This window comes from Coffea arabica, chromosome 5c (assembly GCF_036785885.1).
Source record: "Coffea arabica cultivar ET-39 chromosome 5c, Coffea Arabica ET-39 HiFi, whole genome shotgun sequence".
Lineage (NCBI taxonomy): Eukaryota > Viridiplantae > Streptophyta > Magnoliopsida > Gentianales > Rubiaceae > Coffea > Coffea arabica.
The window spans coordinates 20,556,646-20,569,159 of record NC_092319.1 but is presented as its reverse complement, the minus strand read 5'-3'; the positions used below and the strand labels follow the sequence as shown (position 1 = coordinate 20,569,159).

At 42.3% G+C, this 12,514-nt stretch overlaps 1 protein-coding gene across 1 annotated transcript; it reads left to right on the top strand.

Moving 5' to 3' along the window:
• The first annotated feature begins 414 nt into the window (after positions 1 to 414).
• Positions 415 to 7,529, top strand: LOC140007237 (uncharacterized). Its single transcript, XM_072049935.1, has 5 exons — positions 415 to 645; positions 2,766 to 4,169; positions 4,680 to 5,055; positions 5,692 to 6,622; positions 6,920 to 7,529. Exons 1-5 carry the CDS (start codon positions 415 to 417, stop codon positions 7,527 to 7,529), a joined length of 3,552 nt encoding a protein of 1,183 aa, XP_071906036.1.
• Positions 7,530 to 12,514: the final 4,985 nt, after the last annotated feature.

Below are 12,514 nucleotides of genomic sequence, written 5' to 3'. Positions count from 1 at the left end.
GGCCTGACTAGCCACTCATAGAGACCATGCTTGGTTTTGAAGGCCGTTTTCCATTCATCGCCTTCTTTCATCCTAATTTGATGATAGCCACTCCTTAAATCAATTTTGGTGAATATTACAGCACCATCGAATTCATCAAGCATATCATCTAATCTAGGAATGGGATGACGATATTTAACCGTGATAGCATTGACGGCCCTACAGTCAGTGCACATGCGCCAAGTACCATCCTTTTTGGGGACAAGTACCACAGGCACAACACAAGGACTGAGACTCTCTTTTACCCAACCCTTACCTAATAGGCCATCAACTTGCCATTGAAGTTCATTTGTCTCCTCAGCACCCATATGATAAGCAGGTTTGTTGGGTAGTGGTGCTCCAGGAATGAGGTCGATTTGGTGCTCAATCCCTCGGATGGGTGGTGATGAGGGGCTCAAGGCTGGTCAAACACAAGTTGCACAAGTCATTCAAGTACCAAGTGGTCCAGTCACAAGAGCTCGTGCCAAGAAGATGCGTGAATCTTTACAAGCCCTTGTGAGTACAATCCAAGGCCGCATTGGAGATGATTTAAAGATTATTGAAGGCTTGGAGAATGAAGATTCAAAACTTTACACATTGCTCCAAGTAGAAGACCCTCCAGCGCCTGTTGCTAGTTAGGCGTGCCCTCACCTAGCGGTCACGCCTAAGGAAGAGTTAAGCTAGTTCTATTATTTATCTTTTTATAGTTAAATATTAGTTAAAGTCAGCCCATTAAACTCTTAGGGCCGGCCGAATCCTTGTCATTAATTGGTAGGGTTAGTTTAGTCAATTTTGGGCTTAGGGTTAATGCTTGTAAAGGCTATAAAATAGCCCTACTTCCTCCTTGTTAAGGATCGAGAAATTACATAATTTTGTGAGTTTATTCACTTTTCTCTTCCAAGAGAGCTTTGCTTGAATACTTGAGAGTTTTCTTGAGTTATTCAAATTGAACTTATCAACCAAGTATACACCTTGATTGTGGCGTTCTTCTATCCAAGTCGTTGGTTCACTAGATCGTTAGTTGTTGGGTTGAGATTCATCTTAGTTCATCAACTCGGGGTTTAGAAGGGTCATACGTGCCGCCTTTCCAACTTGATTGTTCGTCTAGATCCGCACATTCATATCAGTTGGTATCACGAGCTAGTCGACGACATCAAGTATATCCCATTGCATCTTGTAAGTTTTCCTTAAAAAAAAAAAAAGAAAAATTTTTTTCCGTTTCTTATAGTGTCAAATTCTGGTCGTTTAGGACTTCCATAAGCGGCTAGGGTTTTGTCTTGGTTCTTGTTGTTTATCCTTGTTTTCGTTGATTGTCTTGAATTTTCGTGTTTGTTGTTGTCCACAATTCATCCATCGTGTGTCTTGATTTGGTGGGTCTTGTGTCTTGTTTCTTGAAGTCTTGAATTCATATAGAGTCATCCAAAAAAAAAAACAAAAAAAAGGGTTACTGTTCATCGGGTACTATTCACCCGAAAACACTGTTCATCCGAAAAAGAGAGGAAAAAACCTATTTTCTGGTTGTGTCTTGATGAAACCATGGCTGACCTTGAAATTTCCTAGCGTCCTTGATATTGTGGGGATTGAGTCTTGAAGTTCTTGGGCTGCAAAATTGATATCTTGAATTTCTTGATGTTAGGGTTTTGTAGTTTCGTGAATTTTCGTGGGCTGCCATCAAGTTTTTTGTTGGATATTGTTGTTCAAACTCCTGAAATCTGGAAATTTTGATTGAATCTTGAAGTTCTTGGGTGGGAAAACAAGGGTTCTTGAAAATCTTGTTCTCAACCTTTTCCAAATCTTGAACCTTCAAACCAAAACCAAAGTTCTTGGCTCAAACTTGCGGCTGCCTTGCTCAAATTTGACAAAGATCTTGTTTCTTGTGTGTGGGATCCGAATTGAAAAAGAAAGAAAGATCCATCTTGCAGAGAAAAAAAAAAAACAACGCAAGAAAGAAAAAATAAAAAAAAAATACAAAGACACACAAATCGGATTTCAAGAACAAGAAATAGTTTGCTTGGGTAGCCTAGCCGAACTTGGGTTGAAAGAACAAACCTTGTTGCCTTCAATCTTGAACTATTGGCCGCATCTCTTTGTCCACGAAATACCAGAAAACCAGCAGCCATTAACACCCCAAAACAACCAAGAAACCTTGCTATTAGATAGCCACAAAAGGTGGGAAGATAAGATAGGGTTTCCTACTTTGTAGCCGCCTCTTGCTTTTGCTTCTTGATTGTGGTTTGTGCCAACTGCCCAGCCGACCTTTGGTGCCTATTTTATAGCATTCCCAGCCAATAAAAACGTGGTTTACGAGGCCCAAGAGTCCTAATCAGTTTTGGATCCCACTTGGTAGTTAACTCCTAAAATTAGCTACTAGTCACAAACCAAACTTTCTTTTGTTTTTGTGGTTTCTTTTCTTTTAGGCGGACAGCTTAGGATATATATATTTTTTTCCCTCTTTCTTTTCTTTTTTTTTTCCAGCATATTATACATCTCATTTTGTGTCTTACAATCAGTCCAACAAGCTTCCAAAACTCACAGCCTTCATCCGCCACACTTGGGTGTAATTTGGTTCAAGTTTGATTGAATTTCTTCAAGAAAATTCTGATTTCTTCAAGAAAAGCAATCTAGTGACTTGAAAAGTGTTTGGTGAGATCATTAGAGTGTTTTAATACACTTGAGTGAAACACGAGTGTGAGTGATATACTAAGGGAGTGAGTGAGGTGTTATTTCCACTAACTCTATTTTTGCAGGAATACCTCAACATGTCCGAAGGGAAGGAAACTACTCCTTTTGATATTAAACTTGTGATGGAAGCTATGACTGATAAATTGCTCAAGCTAATGAAACAGGAATTAGAACCATTGCATGAGAGGATGGATAGTCTCGAACACTCCCAAACCAATTCTAAGTCCCGGAGACACAAAGCACCAACCCGTGACTATGAAAGTTCCAACTCCGAGGAGGAATATGGGTCGAGGACATGGAAGAATAAACACCGTAAAGCTGGTGTGGATCCAATCAAAGGCGTTAAAATGCAATTGCCTACTTTCCAAGGCAAATCCGACCCCGATGTCTATTTGGAATGGGAGAAACGAGTGGAGTTGATCTTTGATTGCAATGATTACACTGAAGAGCAGCAAATGAGACTTGCAGTCATGCAATTCACCGACTACGCCATAGTGTGGTGGGATCAAATCACTACTAGTAGAAGGCGAAGTGGTGAATACCCTATCACTACATGGACCGAATTGAGGGGTGTCATGAAGAAACGCTTTGTTCCTAGTCACTACCACCGTGACTTGTACCTCAAACTTCAAAATTTAACACAAGGAGCCAAAAGCGTGGAGGACTATCATAAGGAGATGGAGATAGCCATGTTAAGGGCCGACATTGTCGAGGACCGGGAAGCTACTATGGCACGATTTTTAAGTGGATTGAGGCCTGAAATAGCGGATCAAGTGGAGATGCACCATTATGTGGACCTCCATGATATGCTAGACAAGGCTATTAAGATTGAAAGGAGGCTCAAGAGGAGGGGTCCAATTCGACAAAATCCCAACTTCCAAGTTGGAAATTGGAGAAGCCAACCCTTCAAGAGGGAAGTCAACCCCTCTAGTGCATTCCCCTTGGTCAAACAAGGTGGGACAACCAAGGAGTCACTAAGGCCGAATGCACCTTCCTCAAAACCACCCTCAAGGGGCGATGGTAGGCCTACTCATGAGGTAATCAAAGTTCGATACCGAGACACTAAGTGTTTTAAGTGTCAAGGGTTTGGACATATTGCTTCCCAATGCCCAAATCAAAGGGTTATGCTTATGCTACCAAATGGGGAAGTACAAACGGATGAGGAGGATGAGTGTGAGGACATGCCTCCATTGGTTGAGGAAGATGAGGAATTTGAGGAGATACCAGCTCATGGTAAAGTTGGTATGGTTGCAAGGCGAGCTCTAACTACTCAAGCTAGTAGAGATGACCTTCAACGAGAGAACATATTTTACTCAAGGTGCCATGTGATGGACAAGCTTTGTAGCTTGGTAATTGACCCAGGGAGCTGTACCAATGTTGCTAGTGCACTCATGGTGGAACGATTGAACTTGCCAACAAGTGATCACCCCCGACCTTACAAACTACAATGGCTGGATAATAGTGGTGAGGTACGTGTTCATAAGCAAGTTTTAATTAATTTTGCCATTGGTAGATATAACGATGATGTTTTATGTGATGTTGTGCCTATGCAAGCTACTCATATTATTTTGGGACGGCCATGGCAATTTGATAAAAGGGTCATTTTTGATGGATTCTTGAATAAGTATTCCTTTGTGCATAATACTAAAAAGATCACACTTGCACCTCTTACACCTCAACAAGTGCATGAGGACCAAATTGGGTTGCAAAAGGAATATGACATGCATTGTGACAATAAAAAAGAAAATTTGCATGATACAAAGAGCAAAATGGCCGAACCATCTTCTCATAAAATTGACACTTCACATTAGGCCATTGAAGGAAAAAAGGAGAGAAAATCCATCATGCTTGCTAGAACTAGAGATGTGTGAAAGGCTTTGCACTCTAACCAGATTTTGCTTATCTTGTTTTGTAAAGAGTCTTTGCTCACTAATGAACTTGGTGCTTCTTTGCCTAGTGCTATTGCTAACCTTTTACAGGAGTACCAAGATGTCTTTCCTGAGGATATACCTAATGGGTTGCCACCTTTGAGGGGAATAGAACATCAAATTGATTTCATTCCTGGCTCTTCCCTTCCTAATAAGGCACCATATAGGACTAATCCGGAGGAAACTAAGGAGCAACAAAGGCAAGTAGAGGACTTGCTTGGTAAGGGCTGGATTCAAGAGAGTCTAAGTCCTTGTGCTGTACCTGTCCTACTTGTGCCAAAGAAAGATGGAGGATGGAGGATGTGCACCGATTGTAGAGCCATAAATGCCATAACGGTAAAGTATCGCCATCCCATACCTCGATTAGATGACATGCTTGATGAGTTACATGGTGCTATTATATTTACTAAGATTGACTTGAAGAGTGGTTATCACCAAATACGCATGAAAGAAGGGGATGAGTGGAAAACAGCATTTAAAACAAAACATGGTCTGTATGAGTGGTTGGTCATGCCTTTTGGCTTAACTAATGCACCTAGTACCTTCATGAGGTTAATGAACCATGTTTTGCGTTCTTTTATTGGTAAATTTGTGGTAGTCTACTTTGATGACATATTGATCTATAGTAAGAGTACAGAAGAGCATGTTGTGCATGTACGAATGGTCTTAGATGCACTTCGAAAGGCGAACCTCTATGCTAACCTTAAGAAGTGTACTTTTTGCACTAATCAACTTGTCTTCCTAGGTTATGTTGTGAGTGACCAGGGAATACGAGTTGACCAAGAAAAGGTGAAGGCCATAAATGAATGGCCAATACCAACCAGTGTAAGTGAGGTAAGGAGTTTCCATGGCTTGGCAAGCTTCTATAGACGCTTTGTCAAGGATTTTAGCACCATTGCTGCCCCACTTACAGCCATTATCAAGAAAAATGTGCCATTCCAATGGGAAGAAGAACAAGCTAAGTCTTTCCAATTACTTAAACACAAGCTCACACATGCACCTGTATTAAGTTTACCTAATTTTGACAAGGCTTTTGAAGTAGAGTGTGATGCTTCTGGTATAGGTATTGGAGCTGTGCTCATTCAAGAGGGGAAACCAGTGGCCTACTTTAGTGAGAAGTTGACTGGTGCCTCGTTGAACTACTCTACTTATGACAAAGAATTGATGGCCTTGGTGCGAGCTCTCCAAACTTGGCAACACTACCTCAGACCTCGGGAATTCGTACTCCACACTGATCATGAATCGCTCAAACACATCAAATCACAAACCAAATTGAGCAAAAGGCATGCGAGGTGGGTGGCTTTCATTGATAGTTTTGTGTTTGTCATCAAATATAAGGTTGGAAAGACTAATGTAGTGGCTGATGCACTTTCTAGAAGGTATACTCTAATCACTACACTAGACACTAAGTTGCTTGGCTTTGAATTCATTAAGGATTTATATGCAGCTGACCTAGACTTTGGTGAGATTTTCACAACCTTGCCACGAGTTACTCGTGAGCATTATTCTATGTCGCAGGGGTTCTTATACTACAAAGGTAAACTATGTATTCCCCTGTGCTCCATGCGACTTTTGCTGGTTAGAGAGGCTCATGGTGGAGGCCTCATGGGACATTTTGGGGTGGCCAAGACCTTGTCAATTCTCCAAGAGCATTTCTACTGGCCTCGCATGAAGAGGGACGTCGAGAGGCATACACAAAGGTGTGTCACTTGTCACCAAGCAAAATCAAAGGTACATCCTTATGGACTCTACACTCCTTTACCCATCCCACATGAACCTTGGGTAGATTTGTCTATGGACTTTGTCCTTGGATTACCTAGAACTAGACAAGGGCATGATTCCATTTATGTGGTAGTTGATCGTTTCTCAAAGATGGCTCACTTCATTCCTTGCCATAAAACTGATGATGCTAAACATGTGGCTGATTTATTCTTTAGAGACATAGTGCGTTTACATGGGGTACCTCGTACCATTGTTTCTGATAGGGATGTAAGGTTCCTTAGCTACTTTTGGAAAACTTTGTGGTGTAAACTAGGGACTAAATTGCTTTTTTCTACTTCTAGTCACCCACAAACCGATGGACAAACTGAAGTGGTTAATCGGACTTTATCTACATTGTTACGAGCAATTATTAAAAAGAACATTAAATCTTGGGAAGATTGCTTGCCTCATGTTGAATTTGCATATAATCGCACTGTGCATACTTCTACTCAATTTTCACCTTTTGAAATTGTTTATGGATTTAACCCTCTCACGCCTTTAGACTTGTCTCCTTTACCTATTTCTGAGAGAGTTAACCTAGATGGTAAGAAAAAGGCTGAGATTGTGCGGGATTTGCATACCAAAGCTAGAGCTAATATTGAGAAACGTACCCTTCAATACATTCAAAGTGCCAACAAGGGACGTCGCCAGATGGTGTTTGAACCAGGTGATTGGGTTTGGATACACATGAGAAAGGAGCGTTTTCCAAACCAAAGGCGCAACAAACTACTTCCACGGGGTGATGGACCATTTCAAGTTGTGGAGCGCATCAATGACAATGCCTACAAACTTGACCTTCCAGGTGAGTATGGAGTACATGCTACTTTCAATGTGGCTGACTTGAGTCCTTTTCATGCAGACGACGAGCTTGATTTGGGGACAAATCGCCTACAAGAGGAGGGGATTGATGAGGGGCTCAAGGCTGGTCAAACACAAGTTGCACAAGTCATTCAAGTACCAAGTGGTCCAGTCACAAGAGCTCGTGCCAAGAAGATGCGTGAATCTTTACAAGCCCTTGTGAGTACAATCCAAGGCCGCATTGGAGATGATTTAAAGATTATTGAAGGCTTGGAGAATGAAGATTCAAAACTTTACACATTGCTCCAAGTAGAAGACCCTCCAGCGCCTGTTGCTAGTTAGGCGTGCCCTCACCTAGCGGTCACGCCTAAGGAAGAGTTAAGCTAGTTCTATTATTTATCTTTTTATAGTTAAATATTAGTTAAAGTCAGCCCATTAAACTCTTAGGGCCGGCCGAATCCTTGTCATTAATTGGTAGGGTTAGTTTAGTCAATTTTGGGCTTAGGGTTAATGCTTGTAAAGGCTATAAAATAGCCCTACTTCCTCCTTGTTAAGGATCGAGAAATTACATAATTTTGTGAGTTTATTCACTTTTCTCTTCCAAGAGAGCTTTGCTTGAATACTTGAGAGTTTTCTTGAGTTATTCAAATTGAACTTATCAACCAAGTATACACCTTGATTGTGGCGTTCTTCTATCCAAGTCGTTGGTTCACTAGATCGTTAGTTGTTGGGTTGAGATTCATCTTAGTTCATCAACTCGGGGTTTAGAAGGGTCATACGTGCCGCCTTTCCAACTTGATTGTTCGTCTAGATCCGCACATTCATATCAGGTGGTAAGCCATCAGGGACCTCGTTAGGGAAAACATCCTCAAATTCCTGCAAAAGAGCAACCATACTCGAAGGCAATGCCTTATCGAATTTAGCAACATCTAAAAGCACATGCTTGCAAATCATGAGAAGTACAGGCTGATCAGAATTGACAACTTTTCTAACGTCCTTAGCCTTAATGATCATGTTTTGCTTCCTAGTGGTAGGTGTAGTGGGTGATTTGTCATGTGTAACACTAGGTGTGCTCACTTGACCCTTGGTCAATTGCTCATTTATAGAAGTGGAGCCTTTGTTAGGGTCGACCGCCTTTTGTTTCCTCGTTTGACGGTCTTGTTCACACTCTTTTTGCAACTTAAGTTGGTCCTCATACACGTGTGCAGGTGTGAGTGGTGTGAGGACCTTGCATTTGCCATCATGCAAGAGTGTGTACTTGTTTGCCCTTCCGTCTAATGTGACGTGTTTGTCAAATTGCCAGGGTCTCCCCAAGATGACATGGGTAGCATGCATAGGCACGACGTCACAAACAACTTCATCAGTGTAAGTGCCAATGGAAAAGGGAACGCGCACCTGTTTGAAGACACATACCTCTCCATCCTCACGTAGCCATTAAAAGCGATAAGGGTGTGGATGTTTAGTAGTTGGGAGGCCTAAGCTCTCAACCATGAGTAGGCTTTCCACATTCGTGCAACTCCCACCGTCGATGATGAGGCTACACACCTTGTCACCTACTTTACAACGGGTGTAAAACAGGTTCTCTCTTTGAAATTGCTCGTCCTTCTTAATACGGGCGGTTAGCACTCGTCGTGCCACCAAGCACCCTACTTCTCCTTGTGTAGGCGAGTAATCTTCTTCAGTTGAGTCTTCATCCAGGCAGTCGCCTTTGATTAGCTCGGGCATCTCCTCACAATCGTCATCATCGGACACGATCTCGCCATTGTGAGTGATTAGCATGACCCATTGATTTGGACATTGAGACTGAATATGTCCAAACCCTTGGCACTTGAAGCATTTGATGTCCTTACTCCTAGTCTTAGGAGTTTCATGTGGTGCCAAGTTAGGGGTAGAATTGGAATTTTGATTAGGAACATTACCTTGAATTTGGCTTGAAGAAGTTGGTGCGGCCGAATTTCCAGTTTCGTGGATTGCCCTCTGTGGTTGGTTGCCCCTCCATGAGGTCGAGTTCGAAGACTGGAAGGTACGGCCTTCTCGCCTTAGTTTCTTTCCCCTCTCGGCCTTGATAGCGAGTTCAAGAAGGTCATGCATGTCCACATAGTGTTGGAGCTCCAAGGCTTCTTGAAGGTTTGGGTTGAGATCTCGAAGAAACCTAGCCATGGTTGCTTCACTATCTTCTTGAAGGTTTACCCTCATCATGGCCATCTCGATCTCCTTGTAATAGTCCTCCACACTCATGTTGCCTTGAGCGAGGGTTTGCAGTTTGGAGTGGAGATCTCGGTTGTAGTAGCTTGGAACGAATCGCTTATGCATCAATGCCTTGAGCTCTCGCCAGGTTCGGACTCATGGTTCCGTCATTCTCCTCCTATGGGTCCTCACTTGGTTCCACCAAACTAGGGCGTAGTCGGTGAACTCAACGGTGGCAACTTTGACTTTTTGTTCCTCGCTGACCATTTCGATGTGGCCTTCCCACTCCAAGTACGCCTCAGGGTCACTCTTGCCTTTGAACGTGGGTACTTGAATCTTAAGTCCCTTTAGTTCATTCTTGGGCATGTCCCTTTGATGCCTCTCTGGTTGCTCCTCATCCTCACTAGCGGAGTAGTCTTCGCTATTCGCCTCTTTGGTGCCATGGTTACTCCGGTTGTGGGATCTCGAACGAGAGCATCGTGTGAGACTCTTGGATAACTCGTCAAAACGAGTGTGCAACTCCTCCATTTGTTGCTCACTAATACACCTAAGCTCATTCTTCATTGCGGTGAATAATAATGAGCAGTCGGTGGTTGCTTGTTGTTGCTCCATGTCTCTTGTGGTGTCCTACAAAAGGTTAGTAACAAGGCAAAGAAAATGCAAGTATAACCTCACTTCACTCCCTTAGTGTATCACTCACGCTCGTGTATAGTACTCAAATCGCTCTATTAGACTTACCAAGTACCTTTACTTGTTGGTTTAGGTAGTTGAGAAATGCCGTTCACGTCCAATAATTGTTACCAACTCTTCCCACAAGAGTAATCATGAAATGAGACACAAAATTGGAGTGTAGAATGATGTAGAAAGGGTGGGTTTGGAAGTCTTAGGGTGGCGGACAGCAAGGCAATAGGCGGCAACGTGAACACTAAGAAAGGAAACCCTAGCTTTCCTAAAGTGTAGGAGTGGTTCCTAATAGTGGATGAGAGAAGATAGGAACATTTCCTAGAGTGGATGAGAGAATATAGGCAAGTTCCCTAAAGTGGGTGAGAAAATATAGGAGAGTTTCCTAGAATGGATGAGATAATGTAGGAAAGCTTCCTAAAGTGGATGAGAAAATATAGGAAAGTGTCCAAGAGTTATCCAAGTGTTTAGTCTCCTAAACTAATTTGGAAAACAAGTTAGTCTTGGAAACTCCCTTGAAGACCTCTCTTAACAACCTTTAGCAACTTCAAAATTCTTCTCCAAACAGATTCGGCCCCCTTTCCCTTTGTTGACCAGAATTTCCAGAATTTTTCTCTTCTTAAACCCTTCCCCAAAGTCGGCTACTCCCTTATAAAACCCCTCTCTTCACAGCCGCACCTTACTCCCAAAAATTCGGCTCTTCCTACCCCCAAGAAACAAGCAACTCGGCCCTTCCCCTTCCAAGGCAGTTTTGGTTCTTGTTTCGAGACAATGGCTTCCCAAGATAACGTGAGCAATGTCACTCAAGAGTCCCCCAAACGGCTTGCTCAAGAAGTTCCTAAGAAATTTACTCCTAAACCAAGAAAGCCCTGTATGGATGCGAGAGCGTACAAGAAACTATTTATTCGAAGGGAGGTGCAAATTTTCAAGGCTCAAGATAATCAAGAACCTCAAAGGGTGGTACAAGTGATCAAGGCTCAAGGTGATCAAGATTTTCAAGAAGAGGTTAGTTGTAATTTTCTGTTTTTTTTTTGGGATAACAATTCAAGAAAGAATCTGTCTAGCAATAAAATTTCGACTTTCCTTCTATTGTTGCTCTACCCGACTCCTCCTTTTTTTTTTTTCTCTTTTTTCTTGGCTCATCAAACGACTAACACCACAACTTGACCGAACTTGAAGTTAAATTCCATAATTGATCCTCAATGCATACGTACAAGACTCCAAGAATTCCCCACGCAAGTTTCAAGACTTCAACTTGCGTTTGTGTTTTTGTTTTTTTTTTTTTTGACTTAAGGGCAATCCAAGCACTTGGCCGATTGGCCAAACCAGATTCGGGCAGCCCTTTTTTTTTTTTTCACACAAGAACGTTCAACCCCGCAAGTTCTTGCAAGAATTCTCCAAGAAACTTTCAAGAGTTTCAAGAACCTCAAGAACCCTAAAATTCTTGTAGATTTCCTTCAAGATTCGCAACACCAACAAGTTTAAACCCCAAAATCAGTTTAGAGAATTAACTAAAATAACTTGGATAACACCAAAGAAACTTGGACAGACTTGACAACAAAGGAAGCCCTAGCCGCGCAAGACCCCTAGCCGCACAAAACCCTAGCCGTCGCCCCTTCTTTCTTGTGGTTTCGGCCAAGGCAGACTTGGGTGCAACCAGAATTTTGATTATACAAGCGCACACCACACGGATTGATTTGGGAAAATTAATTAGCGACTCAATACCAAAACAAAATGTGGACAGATTTGGTGAGCATCAAACGACCTGCAATAACAACACGTCGTGGACAGATTTGATGCAACAAAGAAGGAATTAAGTGCAGACAGATACCTCAGGAAAACTAAGACAAAATAAGACAAAACAACGGATATAACGGAAGATACCTCAACCAAAGCTCTGAAGCCAACTGATACGTTCCTCGATCAACTCGTTTCGAGACACGTAGCACGTTTGCCCAAGTTACGGGACCTTAAATCAACACGGACGACACGAGTTGGTTTAAAGCGGTAGAACGACGACTCCAATGAAGGTGACTACTCCAAGGGATATGTCATATGAACAATCATGGACAAGATGCAAGATTGCTCAATAACCCTTGCCAAGCAAGTAAAAGAATCGACACTCTCTCTTAGAGGAAGAATCGAAATAAAGGAAACCTTATTCATAAAACTTGTGACTTCAAGCTTACAAAGCTAGCCTATTTATTAGGCTAAAGGTAACAAGAAAAACCCTAAAAAAACCCTAAAGGAGTGGTCAGCCATCTTGGTGTCAAGATGGGCCAGCCCAGGCTTCTACTATACAGTTAATCTAACCTTAAGCAACACTAAAGCCTAAAGCCCCTATTCGGCCCAATCGCTTGGAGGCCCGCTTGACTCTTCATGGGCTTGGATCACGGTGTAGTTGATTTGCTTGTCCCCTTCTAGACCTTCAATATCTCTATGGACTCCATGTTGGTCTT

Excerpts from the sequence above, each read along its gene's own strand:
- LOC140007237 (XM_072049935.1), top strand. The coding sequence starts at position 415 with ATGGGTGGTGATGAGGGGCTCAAGGCTGGTCAAACACAAGTTGCACAA. Across the intron at positions 4,170-4,679 it reads GGCTGGATAATAGTGGTGAG|GAGTACCAAGATGTCTTTCC; the intron begins GTACGTGTTCAT and ends AACCTTTTACAG. Across the intron at positions 5,056-5,691 it reads TAAGATTGACTTGAAGAGTG|GTATTGGAGCTGTGCTCATT; the intron begins GTTATCACCAAA and ends CTTCTGGTATAG.